The sequence below is a fragment of the Jaculus jaculus genome, chromosome 3, assembly GCF_020740685.1.
Source record: "Jaculus jaculus isolate mJacJac1 chromosome 3, mJacJac1.mat.Y.cur, whole genome shotgun sequence".
Classification (NCBI taxonomy): Eukaryota; Metazoa; Chordata; class Mammalia; order Rodentia; family Dipodidae; genus Jaculus; species Jaculus jaculus.
The window spans coordinates 92,602,357-92,624,165 of record NC_059104.1 but is presented as its reverse complement, the minus strand read 5'-3'; the positions used below and the strand labels follow the sequence as shown (position 1 = coordinate 92,624,165).

General features: G+C 43.8%; 1 protein-coding gene across 2 annotated transcripts in view; it reads left to right on the top strand.

Moving 5' to 3' along the window:
* Positions 1–21,809, top strand: part of Sorl1 (sortilin related receptor 1) — a 181,478-nt gene that overhangs the window by 72,427 nt on the left and 87,242 nt on the right. For both annotated transcript variants that reach the window (XM_045145521.1, XM_004667350.2), the window contains exons 12-14: positions 4,843–4,931; positions 16,213–16,391; positions 18,982–19,168. In XM_045145521.1, the coding sequence (XP_045001456.1) occupies positions 4,843–4,931; positions 16,213–16,391; positions 18,982–19,168 (455 nt within the window). The remainder of the gene's footprint in view (positions 1–4,842; positions 4,932–16,212; positions 16,392–18,981; positions 19,169–21,809) is intronic.

Genomic DNA, 21,809 nt, shown 5'->3' with positions numbered 1-21,809 from the left:
GACAGAAGACTTTGTAAGCAAGTGTTTTCAACTTCTGAGAGCTCTCGCCTCAGTCCATCAGACTTCCAATTTTGATGATTTTTTTTCTTATTATGTTTTCAAAGTCTGTCAGGTCTCTTGTAATTACTTTACTCCTGATATTGGTGATTTGTGTCTTTATGACCATTAATATCATTTCCCTTACTTATTTTATAAATAAGGCTTGCTGGGCCATTGATTTTAGACCTTTTCTCAAATAAGTATTCAGAGCTTCAAGCTTTCCTTCAGATATCTGACATTTGAATAGTGCATCTATTTCTGTTCACTTGCTTTGAATCTACCTCAGTGATGAGCTCTTGGAAGCCTCTAGATTTCTGCTTTGGTATGCGCTAGTATCCTCAGGGTCTGTCCTCTTCACCCTGGCGCTGCTTGCCAGGCTCACCATGGAAGCAGCACTCTTGCTCCTCTCCCCAGTTCCTTCCTCTATGGTTTCACCTGGGCATTGACTGGGATACAAGGGGTGGTTTATCTCCTCTGGTCTCACTACCTTCTGAAAAAGAAAAACACATTTTCCAGTGGTGATTTAAGTAAGCATAGGTTAAGTTGGTAAGGGTTACTAATTCAGGGAGTGTTGATGGATGTAGCTCCTTTTCTAGCCAAAGACTAGTGGGAGCTTGACATTGGAGAGCATGATCTTTGTCTCCGTAGGATTCATATCTGGTCCCCAGGTCCAGATATGGGTTCCTTGCCACTGAGCAGATCTCTTGACCAATCAGAAAGCCATTGGTCACCCACCAAGGCTGTGCGCCACCATTGCACTGGTTCGTACTTCTTGTTGGGCTGGTTGTTTCTGAGTAGCTTAGACCCCTGCTTGTTGACACTGTTGTGGGCCACTTTCCCCCAGTAGCTCATGCAGTGCTTTCCAGCATAGGTGGGCTGTCTGGGGACTGGCTTTCTTTTGCATCCCAGCCAGGTCTGTCCATGTTTTGTGATGGCAGAATATAGTATCTTCAGCAGTAGGGTCTTTCCTTTTACCTCAGGCAGTAATCAAGTGCTTTAACAGAAGCCTGTCTTGTTTTAAGGACCTCGTAGGTCTCTATGCTCAACAGCTCAATGTGGGTAGCACCTATTTCTGGTACTGCAAGTTAAAGTCAGAGCCAATTTTTTATTTTTAAGGTTAGGCTTCATCCCACCCTCTCCAGGGCCCTTCTTTTCGGGCATTCACCCTATACTCCTGTTGAGGGTTATATCTTTTAGTCTACCTTCAAGGAGAAAGGCTTCTATGGTACCACTTCATTGTGTATTTAGTTTTGTGTTTACTGTCCTTCTGCCCCCCAAACCCTTTGACAAAGGTGCCATAATGTAGACTGGAGAAAAGACAGCATTTTCAACAAATGGTGCTGGACACATTGGATAACCACATGTAGGAAAATGAAACTAGACCCACTCATCTCACCGTATACAAAAGTCAACTCCAAATGGATTAAGGACCTCAATGTAAGACCTGAACCTCTTCAACTACTGGAAGATAAAAAAAGGAGGAGCACTGCACAGTACAGGAGTGGAGAAGGACTTCCTAAACAATATCCCAGTGGCCCAGGAAATTAGACAGTCTCTCAAACAATGGGATCTCATGAGGTGAAAAAACTTTTGCACAGACAATCATACCATAAGCAGAGCCAATAGATTACCCACAGAGTGGGAGAAAATCTTTGCAAGCTATACCACTGCCAGAGGCCAAATATCTAGAATCTACAAAGAACTCAAAAAACTAAACAATAAAAAAATCAAACAACCCACTGAAAAAAATGGGGTAGAGAACTGAATAGGGAGTTCTCAGAGGAAAAAAATAAAATGGCTAACACACATTAAGAAAATGTTCAACATCCCTAACCACCAAGGAAATGCAAATTAAAATAACTATGAGATTCTACCTTACTCTAATAAAGATGGCAATAACTTTTTAAAAAAATCAAACAACAACAAATGTTGGGGACCTTGTTCACTGTTGATGGGAATGAAAACTTATATAATAACCATGAAAATAAACATAAAGATTCCTGAAAAAGATGAATATAGAACTACTGACAGACCCAGTTATTCCCTTACTGTGCATTTACCCCTAATGCTTCATGCTTCACTATAGAGATATTTGCTTAACCATGTTTGTAGCTGCTCAAATCATAATAGCTGAGGATTGGAATCAACCCAGGTGCCCATTATTGGATGAATGGATAATGAAGTTGTGGTACATATCCACAGTGGAATTTGACTCAGCAGAAAGGAGAAACGATGCAATGAAATTTGTAGGAAAATGGATAGACTTAGATCGTACTCAGTGAACACACATAACCACAGAAAAACAAATGCCACAAGTTCTCACCTATCTGTGTTCTTAACCTGGATCAGCTTGAGTTGCTGGCAGACTAGATAGCCAACTTGAGGCCCAGACAATAGGGAAGGAAAGGCTTGTGTTCACTTCAAATGCGTTTTCCTGGGCTGGAGAGAGAGCTTAGCCATTAAGGCACTTGCCTGTGAAGTCTGGGGACCCGTGTTCCCATGTTCCACTCCCCAGGTCCCACATATGCCAGATGCACAAGGTAACACAAGTGTGCACGTTCACATATGCACATAAGGTGGTACACATGTCTGGAGTTTGATTACAGTGAGTGGAGGTCCTGATATGCCAATTCTCTCTCACACACTCTCACTCTTGCTCTCTTGCATTAAAAAAGGCCAGTCTGTTGGGCTTGCCTCAAAAAAAAAAAAAATTAAAAACAATTAAAAAACAGTGTTTTCCTTTGCCTTATAGAACATGCTTATGAAGCCTTTTTAAAATCTCAATCTGGTCATTTTAGGGTGGGCATCTACCTGTTGACTATCTTCTCTCTTGAGAACTGGACTCCTTCTAGGGATGTGTTTATGTATCAAGTGTTGAGTAATTTTGAGTGGCATTTTTTTAAAAAAATTAATTTTATTTATGTGATAGAGAAAGAGGGAGATAGACAGAGAGAGAGAGAGAGAGAGAGAGAGAGAGAGAGAGAGAGAGAGAGAGAGAATGGGCACACCAGGGCCTCCAGCCACTGCAAACAAATTCCAGATGCATGCGCCCCCTTGTGCATCTGGCTAATGTGGGTTCTGGGGAATTGAACCTAGGTCCTTTGGCTTTGCAGGTGAATGCCTTAATTGCTAAGCCATCCCTCTAGCCCAGCATTCTTTTTTTTTTTTTTTTTTTTAAGAGAGACAAAGGGCTGGAGAGATGGCTTAGCAGTTAAGGTGCTTTCCTGGAAAGTCAAAGGATCTTGGTTTGATTCCCCAGGACCCACATAAGCCAGTGATACACAAGGTAGAGCACACATCTGGAGTTCATTTGCAGTGGCTGGAAGGCCTGATGTCCATTCTCTCTCTCTCTGTCTGTTTCCCTCTGTCAAATAAATAAACATAAAACATTAAAAGAGAGAGAGAGAGAGAGAGAGAGAGAGAGAGAGAGAGAGAGAGAGAGGGGAAAGATAGAGATTTGGAGCACCAGGGCCTTGGCCACTGCTCTAGAATTCCAGATGGTTCAATCACCTAGTGAACATGTGTGGCCTTGCACTTGTATCACCTTTGTGAGGCTATCCTGGGATCTGGAGAGTAGAACATGGGTCCTTAGGCTTTGCAGGCAAGCACCTTAACTGCTAAGCCATCTCTCTAGCCCACTTTTGGATGGCATTCTAGACATGCCAGTGAAATTTATGGGAGTAAATCTTTTAGAGAATGCTAGTATTTTTTTTTAAGTTTCTTTTCATTTTATTTTTATTTATTTGAGAGAAAGAGAAGGAGAGAGAGAGAGAGATAGAGAGGGAGAGGGCACATCCAGGCCTCCAGCCACTGCAAACGAACTCCAGATGCATGCACCCCCTGTGCATCTGACTTATGTGGGTCCTGGGGAGTAGAACCTGGATCCTTTGGCTTTGGAGGCAAGCACCTTAACCACTCCAGCTGGATGCTAGTATTATTATTATTATTATTATTTTTTTTTAGCATGTGGTTAGCTAGGTTAATTCTGATGATAAGTTCTGCCTTACCATTTGCAGGTAGTAGATCACATTCCACTCAGCATGCTGAGCCTTCCCTGGGCTGGTTTGGGTCTGTTTCACAGATGCTTAATTTTAGGGGTTAGGTGATAAAGAGATATATAAGAATTAAAAAATTTCCTTTTTGACACCTTTACCCTCCTGGGATTCCATCCACACATTTCCCAGCTTGCAAGACCTCCTTTCCTGGCTCCTTTGGTGGAAACAGTTTGATGGAAGCTTGAGCTCTCTGCCTGAAACCCAGTTGCTCTGTGACTGGGGCTTTACCCTTGGAGCAAAGCTGCACCACAAAACCTACCAGTGTATAAATAACTACTCCACAACATGCCTGACAGGTTGCAGGGGGCCTCGTACTATTTCCGTAGAACCACAACTCCAGATGGTTGGGTATTTATTTATTTATTTGTCGGCTGTTCTGAGGATGACGCAGGGCCTCATGCATGCCAGGCCGGGGCTCTCCAAATGACCTCCACCCTGACTCCAGTGGGTTACATTTGAATAGCTACTGGTGGTTGTCAGAGATTGGGGCTTGAGTCTCCCCTTTTTCGGGTCTGCCTCGTTGGTTTGTTTGGGAAGAAGGCCAATGAGAACTTGCTGTGCCTGCTCCCAGGACTGCGTGCCATGCAGCAGATGATGGATGTGGATGTGCTCTCTAAGGTGAAGCTGTGCTGAGGGGTCGGCGTGCTGCTGTGTGCACGCTCATATGAGTGCACGCGTATGCACACTGGCGTGCCTTCTACATCTCCCTCCACAGCAGCGGTATCACCTCTGTCTGTTTTCTCTTTAGGCCCTTCCTGGACCTCATTACTACACGTGGGGGGACCATGGTGGCATCATCATGGCCATTGCCCAGGGCATGGAGACCAACGAGCTGAAGTAAGTATCTCTGATTATGCCTTTTTCTCCATCCCTTCTCTTCATCCCTCCCTCCCCATTTTGAGAAAGGTTCTTGTTATGAAGCCCAGGCTAGCCTGAAACTCACTGTATACCCCAGCGTGGTCTAGAACTTGTGATCTTCCTGCCTCTGCCTTCCTAAGAGCTGGGATTATAGGAATGAGCCACCACACCTCTCATACCTTTTCTTTTATATCAAACTGTTTGCTTTGACGTTCATGTCCATTATTATAGTTAGCTTTTTTTTTTTTTTCTTAGCAGCATTAAGGTATTGACAATCCAAATTGGAATCCCTGAAAAATTCAGTTACACTTTTCCTATCTACAGAGTGGGCTTAATAGTCTGCCCCTTCTATCTCAGAGGGGTGCTGTAAGTAATGAAGGAGGTAATTTTATTGATTTTAAAGATTTATTTTATTTCTTTATTTACTAGAGAAAGAGACAGAGAGGGGGAGAGAGGGAGGGAAGTAGGGGGAGACTAGACATGTCAGGAGGGCCTCTAGCCACTGCAAAAGAACTCCAGATGCATGTGCCACCATGTGCATATGGCTTACATGGGACCTGGAGAATTGAACCTGGATCCTTAGGCCATCTCTCCAGCTCAGTTTTATTGATTTTAAATGTATAACTTTGTATAAACACTGAATAACAATTTACAAAATAACAATTTGTATAAGTGGCATTCTCACAGACTTAATGTATAATGACTAATCATAAATAACAGCACATGAAAAGCCAGCTGTGGTGGTGCAGACCTGTAATCCCTGCACTGGGGAGGTTGAGAAAGGAGGATCAGGAATACATGCAACCCTGTCTCAAAAAACGTCAGTGAAGGGCTGGAGAGGCAGCTTAGTGGTTAAGCGCTCCCCTGTGAAGCCTAAGGACATTGGTTCGAGGCTCGATTCTCCAGGACCCATGTTAGCCAGATGCACGAGGGGGTACACATGTCTGGAGTTTGTTTGCAGTGGCTGGAAGCCCTGACACACCCATTCTCTCTCTCTCCATCTATCTGCCTCTTTCTCTCTCTGTCACTCTCAAATAAATAAATAAAAATGAACAAAAAAATTAAGAAAAAGTCAGTGAAGGGCTGGAGAGATGGCTTAGCAGTTATGTGCTTGCCTGTGAAGCCTAGGGACCCCAGTTTGATGCTCGGTTCCCCAGGACCCACTTAAGCCAGATGTAGAAGATGATACATGCATCTGGAGTTCGTTGGCAGTGGCTGGAGGCCCTGGCTTGCCTATCCTCTCTATCTGCCTCTTTGTCTGTCACTCTCAAATAAATAAATAAAAATTAAAAAAAAAGTCGGCAAAATAACAGTAAAGCAGTATGTGAACAGTAATTATGGAGTGCAATACAATACCCAGGTATTGCATTTGGTCTTGGGGATTCTCACTGATAGAACTAGAAGAGATGTTTGGGCTGAAGGACATCACTGAGGCACAAGAAGGTGAAGTCACTTACCCAAGGTCTTCCTATCAGTTAGTGTCAGAAACATTATTAACACTATGTCCTCTGTTTTTGGTCATGTATTGTTCTAAAAGGCAAAATGGTAAGAATTTGTATGTTCTATCTCCTTAAATCTTGATTTTTTTCTGGGACTGGTTCTTTTTTTAAAAATTCTTTTTTGATTGACAACTCTATAATTACAGACAATAAACCATGGTAATATCTCCCCCCACTTTCCCCTTCACATATCCACCATCCATCATATCCTTTCCCCCTCTCAATTAGTCTCTTTTCTTTTGATGCCATCATCTTTTCCTATTATGAGGGTCTTGTTTGTGTAGTACTAGGCACTGTGAGGTCATGGTGGGACTGGTCCTTTACTTGTTTTGCTGGCATTATTATTGAACAGTTACTGGTTCTGATTTCTGTTTGTTTTTGAGCTGAGCCCAGTGGACAGATTACTAAGGAAGGGGGCACGGGCTTCTGTAACCACATTGTGTAGAGGAAGGAAGCAAGCGTTCCTTTCCTTTGCGCCTTTTAGAATCAGGGCCAGCAGTAAGAGGGAGGTGGGCGGTTTGAAAAAGAGATCTTAGCAGCTGGTTTTCTTTCCCCTGTGGTTAATTTGACATGTGCTGAGCAGCCTGGCTTCCTGGAAGCAGAGAGGAGCAACACTGTGGTGTTTGCTTTCCACCTGGCTGCTCTGGGTTCTCCGTGGCATAGGTCAGCTGCTGCCTTGGAGCCAGGAGTCAGCAGAGGCCCTGCTCAGAACATACTGCCTCCACGTTCCGCTTGCCCCCTGCTGGAGGATAAGATCTGGAAAGCACCATGCCTCCCATGTTTGTGCTGGCATTTGTATGCTTACTCAATTATTTCACTTCTCATGCATTCAGCAAGCACTGTGTGTCGCTGGTACTGTGTGTCTGAAGATGAATAGGGTGCTGTTTCCCACCCTTAAACATCCCACCCTCTAGATGTAAGATAGGCCTGCAAGTAATTGTAGTGGTTAGTACTTGGTTATGGGAGAAGGCCTGCAGGCGACAGAGGTTGGCTTCTGGAGAATAGAGTTCATTCTCTGTATAGCTTTCAGGTTTGAGGGTCAGTTCTCAATTCTCCTTGTTTAACTTCACCACAGATCGCATTTGCATTCCAGGCTGGCTCCTCTGAAGGAGTTAGCGTGATTCTAGTCCTCTTCCACCACCTGTCGGTGCGTATGTGCTCCGGGAATGCAGCGTCACTCTGCTCTGGCTGCAGAAAAACAAGACAGGGACATAAACCCGCTGCCAGAAAACCACAGTTGCCCTCCCCAGACATTTCGTAATGGCTTTGGGGCTGTGGAGGCTGGGCATTGTGAACGTGGTAGCGTTCCTCATTTGTATAGGTCACTTGGAGAGGTCTGCAATGCGTGGTTCAAGTAAAGCATTTGAGTAGGAAAATCAAGACGGGCTTGCTTCTAACAGGAACCTGCGTCTCAGACACCAGCCTGAGCTTGGCTCAGATCTGTGTAGCCACCTGGCATCTACTCAGTGTGTTATTCACAGAGGTGTTTTGTTTTTCCTCCTGCCTCTCTGAAAAGTAGGGGATAATATTGAAGTTTATATCCTCAAACAACAGTGGAGGTTTACTATGATCCCAGGCACGAGTAAGGCCATGTTTTAGGACTGTTTGTTGTGGTAGCAGATGTTCAGGAAAAACAAGTCGGAGGAGGAAGAGTTTATTAAGGCTTATGTTTTCAGAGGTGTTGGTCCTGGAGGGCTGACTGGTGCTTCGGGCCTGAGGCAAGAAGAATCATGGCAGGTAGCACATGGCCGAGCAGGGCTGCTCGTGGCCTGTAGGAAGCAGGGCCAAGGACAAGGTGTACTCCCAGGGGTTACTTTCCTTCAACTAAGCCCCACCACCTCAGCTCCACCACCTCCCAAGAATGTCACCTTACCAAGACCCCATCGAAGGGTCAGTGCAGCTGTAAAAGCAGAGCCCTCCTCATCCAGCCAACTCTCGGTGATTGGCTCCGCAGAGGGGCAAAGTCTTCCATGCATGAACACTTTGTGGAGACACTTCCCGTCCAAATGATAACAAGCTACTGCTGACAAAATCGGACTTTTGTCTCTGGCCTAGGGCTTCAGGTCTCTTCAGTCTGACCTATCCAACAACCATAGAGAGCTCACTGAGCCTTGTAGCATTTACTGGCTGTCCTATTAATTTGGATTGATTACATTCTTATTTCATCTTTTTACTTTTTCATTATACGCCTGAGTTCTTTAACTGATTAGGAAGGCCTTTGTAAGCAAGTATTCGTATTGTCCACAAGTTAGCAGACACTTAGCAAATATTTGATTGATCAATAGATCAGTCATGCAGACTTGGGCTTCTGAGACAAGTGAAAGGCACTGGGTAGGGCACTGTTTGTATAGCTCCAAGGGAAACCACCGCTGTTGTGTTCTACGTAAATGACAACCCCCACCACCCACCTCCATCCTGAGCACTTGAATGTGCTGAATGTGTGCCACCTTGCATTGAGAGAGATGATCCCGCCCACTTTCCTCAGCTTCCATGTCAGGGCATGATATGATTTGTCAGGAGTTAGCATCCACATTGAAACATGAGCAGATTTCTGTTAAGCATCATTTCAGGTCAGCTACACAATGAACATATACAGTGAGCCAGATGTGGTGCTAGACACCAAGAATGTGGAGGCGAGTGAGGCTTGACCCAAGTGCTGTTTGTGCTACTGGGGTGCTGTGAGAGATGGCATGCTGGGTGTCTGAAGGATAGGATGTGCTCCTTCACCTTTAAGCACTTCACCATAGTCGTAGGGCGGAGGGTGGGGAGTACTAGCCAGACGTCATTAGTGGCAGGAACCTTGTCTAAAGACAGACCTTGTTGGCGCCTCATTTAAATGCTTCATGTTATTCTCTTCCTGATTAGCACAATAATGAAGATCCAACTGTTACTTGTTTGCCTTCTGCCTTGATTCTCCAGTGAGACTGTTACCTTTGTTATTGTTAATTGGAATTGAGAGCAAGAAGCGGAACACTCTGTTTTGCAGTTGTGTCTACATGTCTGAACTGAGGGAAAACGAGCCTGAGCTGGGCCTTTGCTTACACCATTGTTCAGGAGGCTGTAGCAGGAACCCGGGGGCAGGTGTGAAGGGGTGGCTCTTTTTTTGAGGGAATGGACAGTGTCCTTCAGAGAAGGGGCACACTGATCAAAAAAAAAAAAAAAAAAAAAAAAAAAAAACAAAAAAGATCCAAACACAAGAGGGATGAGATCAATTCCTGTTTCTTCTTGGCCCTTTGCCCATCAGCATAATGAAATGTTGATAGTGAGCTAATATTTTGGACTTGCCCAAAAGTATCTTTCTCTAAGAAGTTTCCTGAGTTCAGTGGGTCCCTCTGGGAATCCCGCAAACCCTCATAGAGGCTACTGGCAGAAGAAAAGCTGTCTTCTGGGCCTGGTTCTGGGGGAGAGAGAGAGAGAGAGAGAGAGAGAGATAGAGAGAGGGAGGGGGGAGAGAGAGTGCGAGCGCGCACGCGCGCGCGCACACACACACACACACACACACACACACACACACACAGCTAACATGTTCCCTGGTTTCTACAACTGTGGTTTGGAGAAGTGTTATGGAGTGGCTGCCTTCCCACCCCATTCTAACCTCTAGTGGCTTCTTTTGTTCCTTGAGGTACAGGGAGCAGATGTCCTTGTCATGTTTTAACTGTTACAAAGCCAAGTCAGGGTTGAACTGGAGGAGGTGGGGGGCTTGTGTGGCTCATTTAATTTCCTTCAGCAAGCATAATTATTGCTCCTTCTGTGTGCTGGAAGAAGTGAGAGGTGCACGGATAGGAGAAAGGGTAGAGGGCTTGTTCTCGATGGACTGTCGTGTAGAAGGTATAGATCTGGTGTGAGATCAAGGTGAGCACAGGGTCTACTATGAGCCAGAATGTGGGAGTACCTCCTGAGAGGCAGGGGAGGTTCTCAGAAGAGATGAAACTTGGAGACTGACAGGATTAATAGTGAGGTGGGAATGCCATCCCAGGGTTAGAAAGTGTTTCAGCAAAGGTGTGGATCTGTGGACCATGCAGCTCTTTCATTATGAGCAGGATGTAAGCTGAGAGATGAAGTGGTGAGAAATGAGGCTTGAGGTATCCATGTAGAAAGGTTCTGGTCTATTGCTGCTCCTGCCTAAGAGATTAAGCTTGGCTTCTGAAATGAGTTTTAAATAGGGAATGGCCTGGGTAGCTTTGTACTCTGGGAAGACTGCTCTGGCTGAAGGAGGAGTTGGAACTTCAGAGGAGCAAGACTGGGGTTGAGCGCTGATGCTGGGTGGATTTGAGGACTCAGCCTGTAGCACAAGGACATACTTTCTGACTAGTTCAGGGTGACAGGGGAGGTGGTTATTCCACTTACACAGAGTGGATTCAAGGGGGAGGCTTCCAGGGTCACATTATAAAGACAGATTTGAACAAGGTGAGCCGAGTGACTCTTTGAAGTCCCAGGGCATTTGTCCCTCAGGTCTCTGGCTGCATTGCTCAGTAGCAATGTGATGGATGGAGGACTAGCCAGACTTTGAACAGCTGTGGTAATTGGGAACTTGCAATTTCACCTTAGAACAATTTGGTCCATATAGTTACTCATTTGGTCATTTTTGAGTGCAAGTTCTCTGGTAAGAACATCGAAATTCTCTGCACTCCAGTTTCCACGTGGGTTTAGCTTTGCACTCTGGAAATACACAGCAGATTATTTCCTCTCATTGAAAAGCTTTCAGACATTTGAGGACCCTCCTCTTGTCCTTCTAAGTATCCACCATGCCATCAAAACCATTCACAGTGCCTTTGCTCATATGCTACAGGATCCCGAACCTTCATCTTCATGATTTGGCTGTTGATCTGTCTTATGTGTGGGTCCAAGACCTGCCTTCAATACCACAGAACATGCCGGTGACGTTGACGTTGATTTTGATATCTACATGATTCTGAATATGTCTCTACTAATAAAAACCCAAGGCTCCATTTCACTGTTTTTTTTTTTTTTTTTTTTTTGGTGGGGGGTAACCCAGACTGGCCTCCATCTGGAGGTCTTCTTGTTTCTCCCCACCATGTGTGAGGGTTACAGGTGTGTACCATCACACTTAGCCCTGCATTTCCATTTTTGATATCCATCTCAAACTGGTGACTCCCATTAAACCATTTGTTAAAATTGAGATGCCATTTATATACCATGTTTAGAGCTTAAGTATACCACTTTATCCATTCTGAGGGACACATGTCAAAATGTCAGTTATTTCCACCACCCCAAAAGTGTCCCTGTGTGCACTTTCCCAGTCAATGCTACTTAGTCCTGTCTTTCCACCCGTTATTGGCAATTGCTGGTTTGAGTTGATTTTTATCACATAGGCTAGTTTTGCCTATTCCAGAGTTTGTTTGTATGTATGTATGTATGCATGTATATACATATGTATATATGTGTGTTTATATATATGTATGTATGCATATTTTAGCAAGAGACAGAGAGAGAGAATGAGAAAAATTGGTGCATCAGGGCCTCAGCCATTGCAGTTGAACTCCAGACATTTGTGCCACCTTGTGCACATGTGCGACCTTGTGCTTGCCTCACCTTTGTGCATCTGGCTTATGTGGGATCTGAAGAGTTGAACATGGGTCCTTAGGCTTCACAGGCAAGTGCCTTAACTGCTAATCCATTTTTCCAGCTCTGAGTTTTATATTTTTGATATTTGTCTTTTTACTCAGCATAACATTTTTTGAGATTCATTTATTGAGTAATTTGTATCAGTGGGCTGAGTTGAATTCCAATGAGAACTTTCTTATGGACCTTATTAAAGGCCAGATGTTCAGATGTTTCCTTTCTTATATTTGAGCTGGTAGGCTTTTGGACAACAAAGATCTTATGAGCTCACGGCAGCTATGGTTACCTGTGAAGACTATACAAGATTGGGCTGTTGTCATTTCATCATGGGTGGGAAAAGTGCTCATGAAGTCTCATCTCTCCTTTAGGAGTAATTGGCAGCTAGTGTTCACTTAGGGAGCTAAGGCACTTCCTTTTAGTGGCATAGCCACTGGTAAATTGCCATGCTCCAATTTTAATAACCACCAACACATGCTTTGTATAAGCAACTGAGTTTACTCAGTGGAACACACACACACACACACACACACACACACACACACACACACACACATGGGGGGGTGGGGAGGGAGAAGAAGGACTACTTAGGAAGAAGAAAGAGCTTAGCAGGAGTGGGGATAGATACTAGTGGATAATAAGGGTGAATATGATCAAAATGTATCATATACATGTATATGTTGTCAAAAATATAAATAAAATATGCTACCTTTATCTTTTCAAGAATAGACAGGAGAAAATGAAATGGATGAGTTTGGTATAACTAGGGTATGAAACCATTTGGGCTCTCAGATCTGACTTCCTTTTTTCTGGAGTGCCTATTTTATCATCTTTCTCAAAACTATCTTTTCTTTAGGTTAACAAAGCTCTTTTCCTCTTCTAGTCTTTGAGAACTTTGTTCTCCTTGACTCTTCTAGAAATTATTAAAAGGGATTGTATGTTGCTGGGCATGCCACATGCCTTTAATCCCAGCACTCAGGAGGCAGACGTAGGAGGATCACCATGAGTTCGAAGTCACCCTGAGACTACATAGTGAATTCCAGGTCAGCCTGAACCAGGGTGAAACCCTACCTCAAAAAACTTAAAAAAAAAAAAAAAAAGGATTGTATCTAATTATTCTATGTTTATGCCTTTTTGTTCCCTAATATTTATTTTGTATTCATTTTCCTTAAATGTCCTTGTTGTATGTTTTCTTGTGCACTTTGAAGATTATTCTCTGTGATAAGGATAGAAGCACACCTAAGTTATTTTATTATTATCATTCTGTATACTGTGGGCCAGCAGAACAATGGTTCTCTTCCTTTCAAATACTTTACAGAACTCATTAGTTAAACAGCCCACTGACCACTGACCACTAGTCTTCCAGTCATTTTGGAAATTTACTTCCTAATCTTTGTCTCAGTTGAATTTCAGTTATCTGCCAAGTAGCCACAACTTCAGGATGAATGAGCTGGCCAATTACTGCCACTTGTGAATGTTTTGTCCCTGGTTATATGACCTTTCACAGTTTTAATGTGTTCTTTAAATACCTGGATCGTTCTGAACAGCCACATGATAGTGTCGTAAGTTTACGGGCTAGTACTCCTTTAAAAGTATCTGTGGTTTTATATTTTATTTTATATTGTTATATATCTGACCTTCCTATCTCCCAGGTGTTGTTAGCTATGGGGTTTTATCTATATTTTTATATAGTTTGAGTGTTCCATTGGTAAGTGTCAGGACACTATATCTTCATTCATAATTTGAGATTATAACAATCACATAGTTTGGTTTTTTTCCTAAGGGTCTTGTCTTTTAATCTCACTAACAAGTTCTCCTTTAGGGATTCGAATTCAACCTCACATAGATGTCCCCTTACCTGTTGCAGTTGGTAAGGAAGCATTGTATTCTCAGGTAAAAGGCTGTGCTTGGCCACTCAGTCATGGATTGGTCTCACTAGGACATACTATACTGTCACAGTCCTTTGGGGATCTCTTAAGAAATTGGAAGCTGACTCCTTGTCCTAAAGTTCAAGAAGCTTTAAAACAAATTCACTTGGCAATGTTTAAATACATGGACTTCCAAAGTCCTTATAGAACAGGTGGGTCACTCCCAGCATGTCTAATTTATAGGCGAACTCTGCTTTGCCTTAAAATTGCTGTAAGTCTTTTGTTCATCACATTCATCACATTGTACAAAGCAGAGATTGAATGTGTTAAACAAATATTTGCAGACTCATGTAAATCTAAAGCATGTGTGATACCTGAGAACTCATACATGACGTGGGGGAGGGGCCATCACTTAGCCCCGACCCCACTGGCATTTGTGTTGCTGCAGAAGCCCACCACCCGGGTTAACCTCTAGCCTTGGAGAGTGATCAGCATCAGTAAGAGAAGAAGTTGAGGATTGAATGATGTTATAAAAAATTTTGTGTCAAGTTTTGAAGTCCCAAGGGAGTATAACTAAAATGACAAAAACATGGGAAAAGTGAAAGAAAAAGGTTTGTATATTATTAGAATTTAATGAACACCCATTAGCCCAGTGATTGTACAAAATGTTCTAATTCTGTGGTAGCTCATTGGGTGTTAAAGCAGCAGTGTATGTGTGTGTGTGTGTGTGTACATATATCATATATACATACTGGAAACTGAATCTAGGGGCCTGTGCCTCTGAGCTGCACTCTGCCCCATCAAAAAACAAAAATTTAAAATTAGAACCATTACTCTAGGGCTGATTTTTATTCCAAGGCTTGGGCTTGTTCTGGTGTAGTCTTCTTGGGACTATTGTCTCAGACACATTTTCCCTCTATCACTTATGTTTTTAAGATCACAGAAAAATGAAAAGGAAAAACTAATTAATATCTATGTGATCTTCTCTGAGAGTCACCAGTTAATATTTTGACAGGTTATTTTACTTCCATCATTTATAATATCTTCTCTATTCATTTCTAAAGAGTTCAAATCCTTTGAAAGAAAGTGGCAGGCTCATGTCCTTTCATAGCTAAATATATACTTAAATATGTATTGCCAATGAAAGGGACATTTCCCATCCCATCATAATACCAGGATCACATTTAGGAAAACAAGGATGGCCTAATCACTCGTAGATCATTTTCTTAATTGACTGATATTCTTGATGGCACTTTTAGGACTCAGTTCCTCCAGAACTGGGTCCTGGTCCAGAGTTACCCATTGTATTTGGTCATTGTTCCCTTGAGTCTTTTTTGGTCTGTAGTAAGCCCTCTGCCTGCTTTCTTAATTTGCTTTGTTTTCATAGCCTTGATTTTTCATCTCTCTCTCTCTCCCCCCCCTCCAGAGCAGCAATCATGTAGACTGTCCCACATTCTAAATTTTTCCAGTTTCATTGAATGGTACTTTTATGGATTATTATTTAAAAATATTATGAGAGAGAGAGAGAGAGACAGACAGACTGAGAATTGGCATGTGAGGGCCATAGCCACTGTAATTGAAGAGACACATGCGCTACCTTGTGCATATGCATGACCTTGGGCATGCAATACCTTTTACATCTGGCTTACATGGGATCTGGAGAGTTTAACATGGGTCCTTAAGCTTTGCAGGCAAGTGCCTTAACCACTAAGCCATCTCTCCAGCCCAGGATTGATATTTTTAGACATCCTAGTCCTACACATTTTCACCCAGTGGTTTTAGCACCCAATGATGATCCTTATCTAATTTGGTTATTGTAGTGGGAGTTACAGAATAATAAAAGTTCTCATTATGTTTTTAATGTTACCAGGTGGCATTCTAATATAAGGAAAAGTATTTCCTCTTTTTTTCAGCACCAGTAGAGATTCCTGCCCCTACTTTCATTCAGTGTGTAACCTTTTACAACCATTTTACTTTTCTATGTTCATATTTTTCTAAATTTAGCTGTTCAATGTTCCATAAGCTAGTTCCCATCCCATGTCCTTTTTCAGTGTGGTGGGGCAGTTACTGGGGATTGAACCGAGGACCGCACTCTACCACTGGGAACCTTCTCCAGTTCATGTATTCTTTTGAGACACTAGGATTTGTCGCTAATTCTTCCTCATGTGGTACAAACATAAACTTGCCCTGTGTTGGTCAGGCCAGCCATTTCCTCAACAAGCCTTAGGTGCTGTGACTGGTGATGTAATATGGACACTGAGCCCCAACTCCCAAGACTGTGACCTTAAGGTTCCTTTTGCTTGCATTGGGCAGATACAGCACCAATGAAGGGGAGACCTGGAAGACATTCATCTTCTCTGAAAAGCCCGTGTTTGTGTACGGGCTCCTCACAGAACCCGGGGAGAAGAGCACTGTCTTCACCATCTTTGGCTCTAATAAGGAGAATGTCCACAGCTGGCTCATCCTGCAGGTCAATGCCACTGACGCCTTGGGTAAGCCGTGCCTCCCTGGCCCTGTCCATGAAGACAATGACTGTCTGCCTGGGGTATGCAGAACTCCACTTTCCATTCTGTGTTCTCAGATGAGTTGATGACTTGGTTGGGGAGATGGACCAAAGGTGTGAGCAAAAATCTCAGGGTGGTGGTTGAGGGTTTACTCATCTCTTCTTAAAAGGTCTGTTGAGTCTTCTTCATATCTTGCTTTCCTTGTGTAGTGCCCGGCATGAAATATCTTGTTAAGTATGTGGATGAATGGCTGGATGGCTGGATGGCTGGATGAATGAAAGAAAAACATGTTTCCAAAGCTGCAGAGCCAAGGGGACACAATCAGTAAGTTTGCCTGTGTTAGTCAGCTTTGTGTCAGGATAGCTTGATACCCAAGAAAACCACCTTCAAAGCATGAAAGGCAAGTGCTGGATCATGGGTTTCAGTAAGCATAAGTGCTTGGTTCTTTCACTTTGGGCTTATGGCAGGACCTGCGTGGACTAGGTCTGTCTACTTCATGGTGTCTCACAAGCAACACAGAGAGAGGAAGGGGCTAGGGTGTGAGGACTTCTCTCTACCAGGCCTGACCTCCTGCAGATGCCACTCTTGTCCATGCTGCCACAGGCTGTGGACAAGCATGTGGAGCATGGGGAGCCTTCAAGATCCAAAATGTAGCACTGCCTTGCTATCTGTAAGGCAGTGTGCCAGCGATGCTGAGTCCTCTGAAAGCTGTCTGCTCTAGTGCTAGCCCACATGTGAGATACATGAGTAATCAGGGGGTCTGACTTTCCTCCTGAGTCCTCTTTAACCCCACCCTTTCTCACTTCTCTGCCTTAATTATTCCAGCTGCCTTGAAAACATTCCTTTCTCTGTCTTCTTGCTTCTACTCACTAAAGCCCCATGAGTTCAAGTCTTTTCATGGTTTAAGAGTCAGTAATTTGCTCCTGATATCTCTATCAGAGGCTCTCTCCTCTCTGTGCCCAAAACAAGTGTATTCATCACAGCTTGAATAGTAGATTTGAGTCTGTGATTCTGTATGTGTTATCTTCTACCAACTAATTTATTATAAGACTCTTAAAAACAAGAACTTCTGGGTCTGAGGAGCTGGCTCAAGCAGGTAAGAACAATTCATGCATGTTGAGGGCCTGAGAGAGCCTGATTTTCCCTGAGTTCAGTTCCCACATATACAACTGGGTGTGGCCATGTATGCTTCTATCCCCTTTCCTGTAGGAAGCAGAGGCTGGAGAATCACTAGGACTCATTGGTCAGCCAGTTTGACTGAAAATGGCAAGCATGGGTTCAGTGGGACTCCATCTCTAGGAAACATGTGGATAAAGGAGAGCACCTGACACTCTCCTCTGGCCTCTGCTCTCACAGCTTTCAGGACAAACACAGGTGCACATGCAGATGCAGATACTGTACAAACATGACCCCCCACAAAACAAAGATTTTTTCCTGTGCATTGTTTTTTTACCTTCTGAGTACTTCATTGCTTCATCATCAGTAGGGTTTTAATAAGTCGTGGCTGATCTCAGTGGCCTTGAGTCAACAGTTGTGCAGCAGCTTCAAGGAGTATTTAATCTGACATAGACATATAAAGACACAAGGCTCCAATATAGGTGCAGGAATTCTCTGGAGTTCCTGTAGAAAGCCCTCAACTGACACTTTGAATGGATGTGGGCTTGTGGAGTGACTGCCGTTTTTCTCTGCTGTTGTTCCTCCAAGATCGCATACCTTCAGGTAGGCTAAGCACATTAGGCAGTGTTCTTACCCTATACTACATGCGACTAGACGTCACTACTCAGGGAAGCAGGCTGGGAACAGTGTTGGATAACACCACCTACCAAGGGTTCTGCCTGACCGTAGCTCCCTAGGAGAGAAACATATCTGGCATGCACATCCTGTCTTCTTTAAAATAATGTTTCTTTTCTTCTAAAAGGAACAGCTGGCTCTCATAAGTAACATAAAAGTTTGGCTTGGTGTCATGGCATATGCCGGAATTTCAGGAGGGGGATCAAGAATTTGGGGCCACCAAGGTGGACTTTATGTTTCTCTCAGAAAACAACCAACCAAACTTTCAAAATGAAAAAAAAAAGGCACACAAACAATGGACAACTACCCATAACTCTGCCTCCCCAAAATTTATAATTCAGAAGCTTGAGCGATATGAAAAATAACTTGCTTTGCCAGGCGTGATGGTGCATACCTTTAATCCCAGCCCTTAGGAGGCAGAGGCAGCATCACAGTGAGTTCGAGGCCAGCTTGAGACAAGATAGTGAATTCCAGGTCAGCCTGACCTAGAAGGGATCTTACCTTGAAAAATTAACTAAATAGATCATAAATAAAAATAAAGTGACTTTCTTCTTGCCAGCATTATCAGATGAGTATTGTCTTGTAGGTGGCATCACTCTCACTATCATGAATGCCACCCAGCTTCAGTGCAAGCTGATTGGACGCTCGGGGCAGCTCCTGACCTCTGCACTTGCTGGGCGGCAGCAGGTGCACCGGAAGTGGAGGACTGGGCTTAGAGGGCCAATGAGACAGGAAACATCATGTGGTCCCAGCTCTGACGCTGGCCTCTGTCTTTCCTCGTCCTCAGGGGTCCCCTGCACGGAGAACGACTACAAGCTATGGTCCCCGTCTGATGAGCGGGGCAATGAGTGTTTGCTGGGACACAAGACTGTCTTCAAACGCAGGACCCCGCATGCTACGTGCTTTAACGGAGAAGACTTTGACAGGCCGGTGGTGGTGTCCAATTGCTCCTGCACGCGGGAGGACTATGAATGGTGCGTGTAGCTGGGACACTGCGCTGGGCCGTCTCCACTCCGCCACGTGGGGCTAAGAGACGCGGACTCGCTGTCTTTCCACAAGGAAGTAAAGGAATAGAAGGAAATACATATTTATTCAGTGTCTCTTATGAGTCAGGAACCATGTGAGACACTTTTTACCTACACTGTCCTCTTTAGTTCTTACAGTAGAGGTGTTCTGATCTCAGAAAGTGAGTCATTCATTTAGGGATAGACAGCTCTGGGGCTTACTTCCAGAAGGTGAACCCCACAAAGAACATGCTGAAATTTCACATAGGTAACTCATTTTCTTTAGAATCCCATTCCTCGAGGGGACTTACTTAATTATCTGAAATGAAAGGATGTTCATACATATAGTTTGGTATCACATGAGTACTGGAGGAAAATATCTAAGATGTCATTGAGAATGTTAAGAAGAAGTGACGTGTACACAGATCAGCATTTCAGGAGTTGTGGAGGGATACATGCCTCACAGAAGGAATACATTTATTATGACTACTGAAGGAAAGGAAAAGGCTGTGGTTTGTAATGGAGGAATAGGGGAATTTATGGAGAAAGTCCTATAGGAGATGGGACTTAAGGAGTCATCTGGATATGTGGACTGACAGTCTTTGACCGTGCTACAGTAGTGTGACAATGTTTCAGGGCAGAAGAGTGTCTGTCACTGGCAGTGGGGTTCAGATACCTGGTTCAGTAGACAGAGCAGGGTCAGTGAGTGGGAGTAAGGTGGAAAGATAGAATGCAGTAGAACAGGAGATGGCCCACTTTCTGTAGGCAGGATGGGACCCTTAAGTGCTTTTCAGGAGAGTTGGTAAGAACTGAGCTTAGCTGTAGAATATTCTAGCAGCGGGGTACATAAGATTGCTAAGCCCCTGACAGTTCCATCTGTGTGGAGCTCAGCAGGAATAGTTGTAGAACGGCCAGGGGTGCCAACAGAGCCTGGGCCTGGAACATACACAGAACTTACATTTCAGAGGTTGCTGGAGCAGTAACTGCATTTTACTCTGGAAGTTTGGAAGCGGGCCCTGTGGTAAATGTTTTAGGCTTTGTAGGCCATATGGTTCCAGTGAAACTACTTAGCTATAGCCATCGTGGCACCCAAACATGCTCAGTTGAGGTCCTGGATGAAGGGACAGGGCAGTGAGCCAATAAATCCTTGTTTACAAAAGCAGCCAACCATATTTGGTCACTCCTGTTTCACCCCAGTGAGTTTGCAACTGTAATGTGCAGAAGAATCTCTTAGGGTCTTGTGAAAATGTAGTGCTACCACAGGAGTTCTGTTGGGGGTGAGGGGGGCTAGTCCTCCCAGAATTCCTGGTAGAAGTTTGCTCACCTGTACACCTATCCATTGAGAAACAGGGCTTTGCAGTGGAACAGCCCGCAGCAGCTCAGAATCAACCTCTAGGCATGGATAGCTGTACTAAAATACAATTAAGAGTTGTAAAAAATAGGTAGACAAATACAATTGGTCTTTTGACAGCTATGATGCTAAAAGAACCATGAAATATTATGATTCTTCCCATAAAACAAAAGCAAGTGGAAGTTGTTCTGCTTTCCTGGGTAAACTGACCAGACTCCTACTGGTCTAACAACCATGCCTCCCTGCCTGGCTTGCTGGAACCTGCTGGGTACCTAACCCTGCTGGGTGCTGAGTCTTTATGATGGACAAAGAAAAGCACCTGTTCTGCCCCTCACAATGGGCAGGGCACACGAGAACATGGGCATATTGGCACTGTGACATGGAGAAGGGTATCTTGATTTCAAGCCGTCCTGTATTGCTTCTCTGTTTGCGGTGCATGCTAGAAGGAGCTAGTCTGACCATGTGGATTGGGTTAGGGCACTGAGAAGGGAAATGCTCCCACGATAGGTAACAATGAGCAAGACCACTGGTCCACAACTGTGTTTGCAAAGCAGGCTAATTCTGGTAGTCCTCTCAGACCACTGGACGAAGCTCAACAATGGGGACTATGTATTCTGATCTCAGTAGTAGTTTCTTATACATCTTTATATTTCTCCGCATTGTCAAGACATGAGGCTTTTCCATTCTTAACTGAGATCCTTAGTAAGCAATGCATTCCATATTGTGACCTGGTGTCTACTTATATGTGTAGGCCCAAATATACACGTATGCCCACCTAAATAAAACAGAAGTTTTATGGATCATTTACTTTTAAATATATGATTTTGTTTTATTTATTTATTTATTTATTTTTTGCAATCTTTCATTCTTTGTGGGGAGGAGAGAAAGCTGGGCCTGACTCTCCAAAGAGCTTTCAAAGTTCTCTAAGTTGTGACACGAAAGTTGTCTAACAACTGGGCTCCTTGCTGCTGGAGGCAGATAAGTACTTTGCCAATGTTCCACTCAGTCTCTGAAAGTTTTGAAGTAGCCTCTCAGTGAAGAATGTACAGATTGAATCAAGGAGAGGTTTTTATATAATATTAACATTGCTGCCTTCTCTACCGATTGCTACGTGTAGATTATTTGATACACACACACTGCTGTGTCGTGTGTCTGGCGGTACTTTTCATCCAGGAGGTGTTTAATACGTTTTGAATCGTTAGTAAAGCTTTTCAGGTAGAACACAGGGACAGGGAACACTCCTGTGGCTGGAGCCTTAGC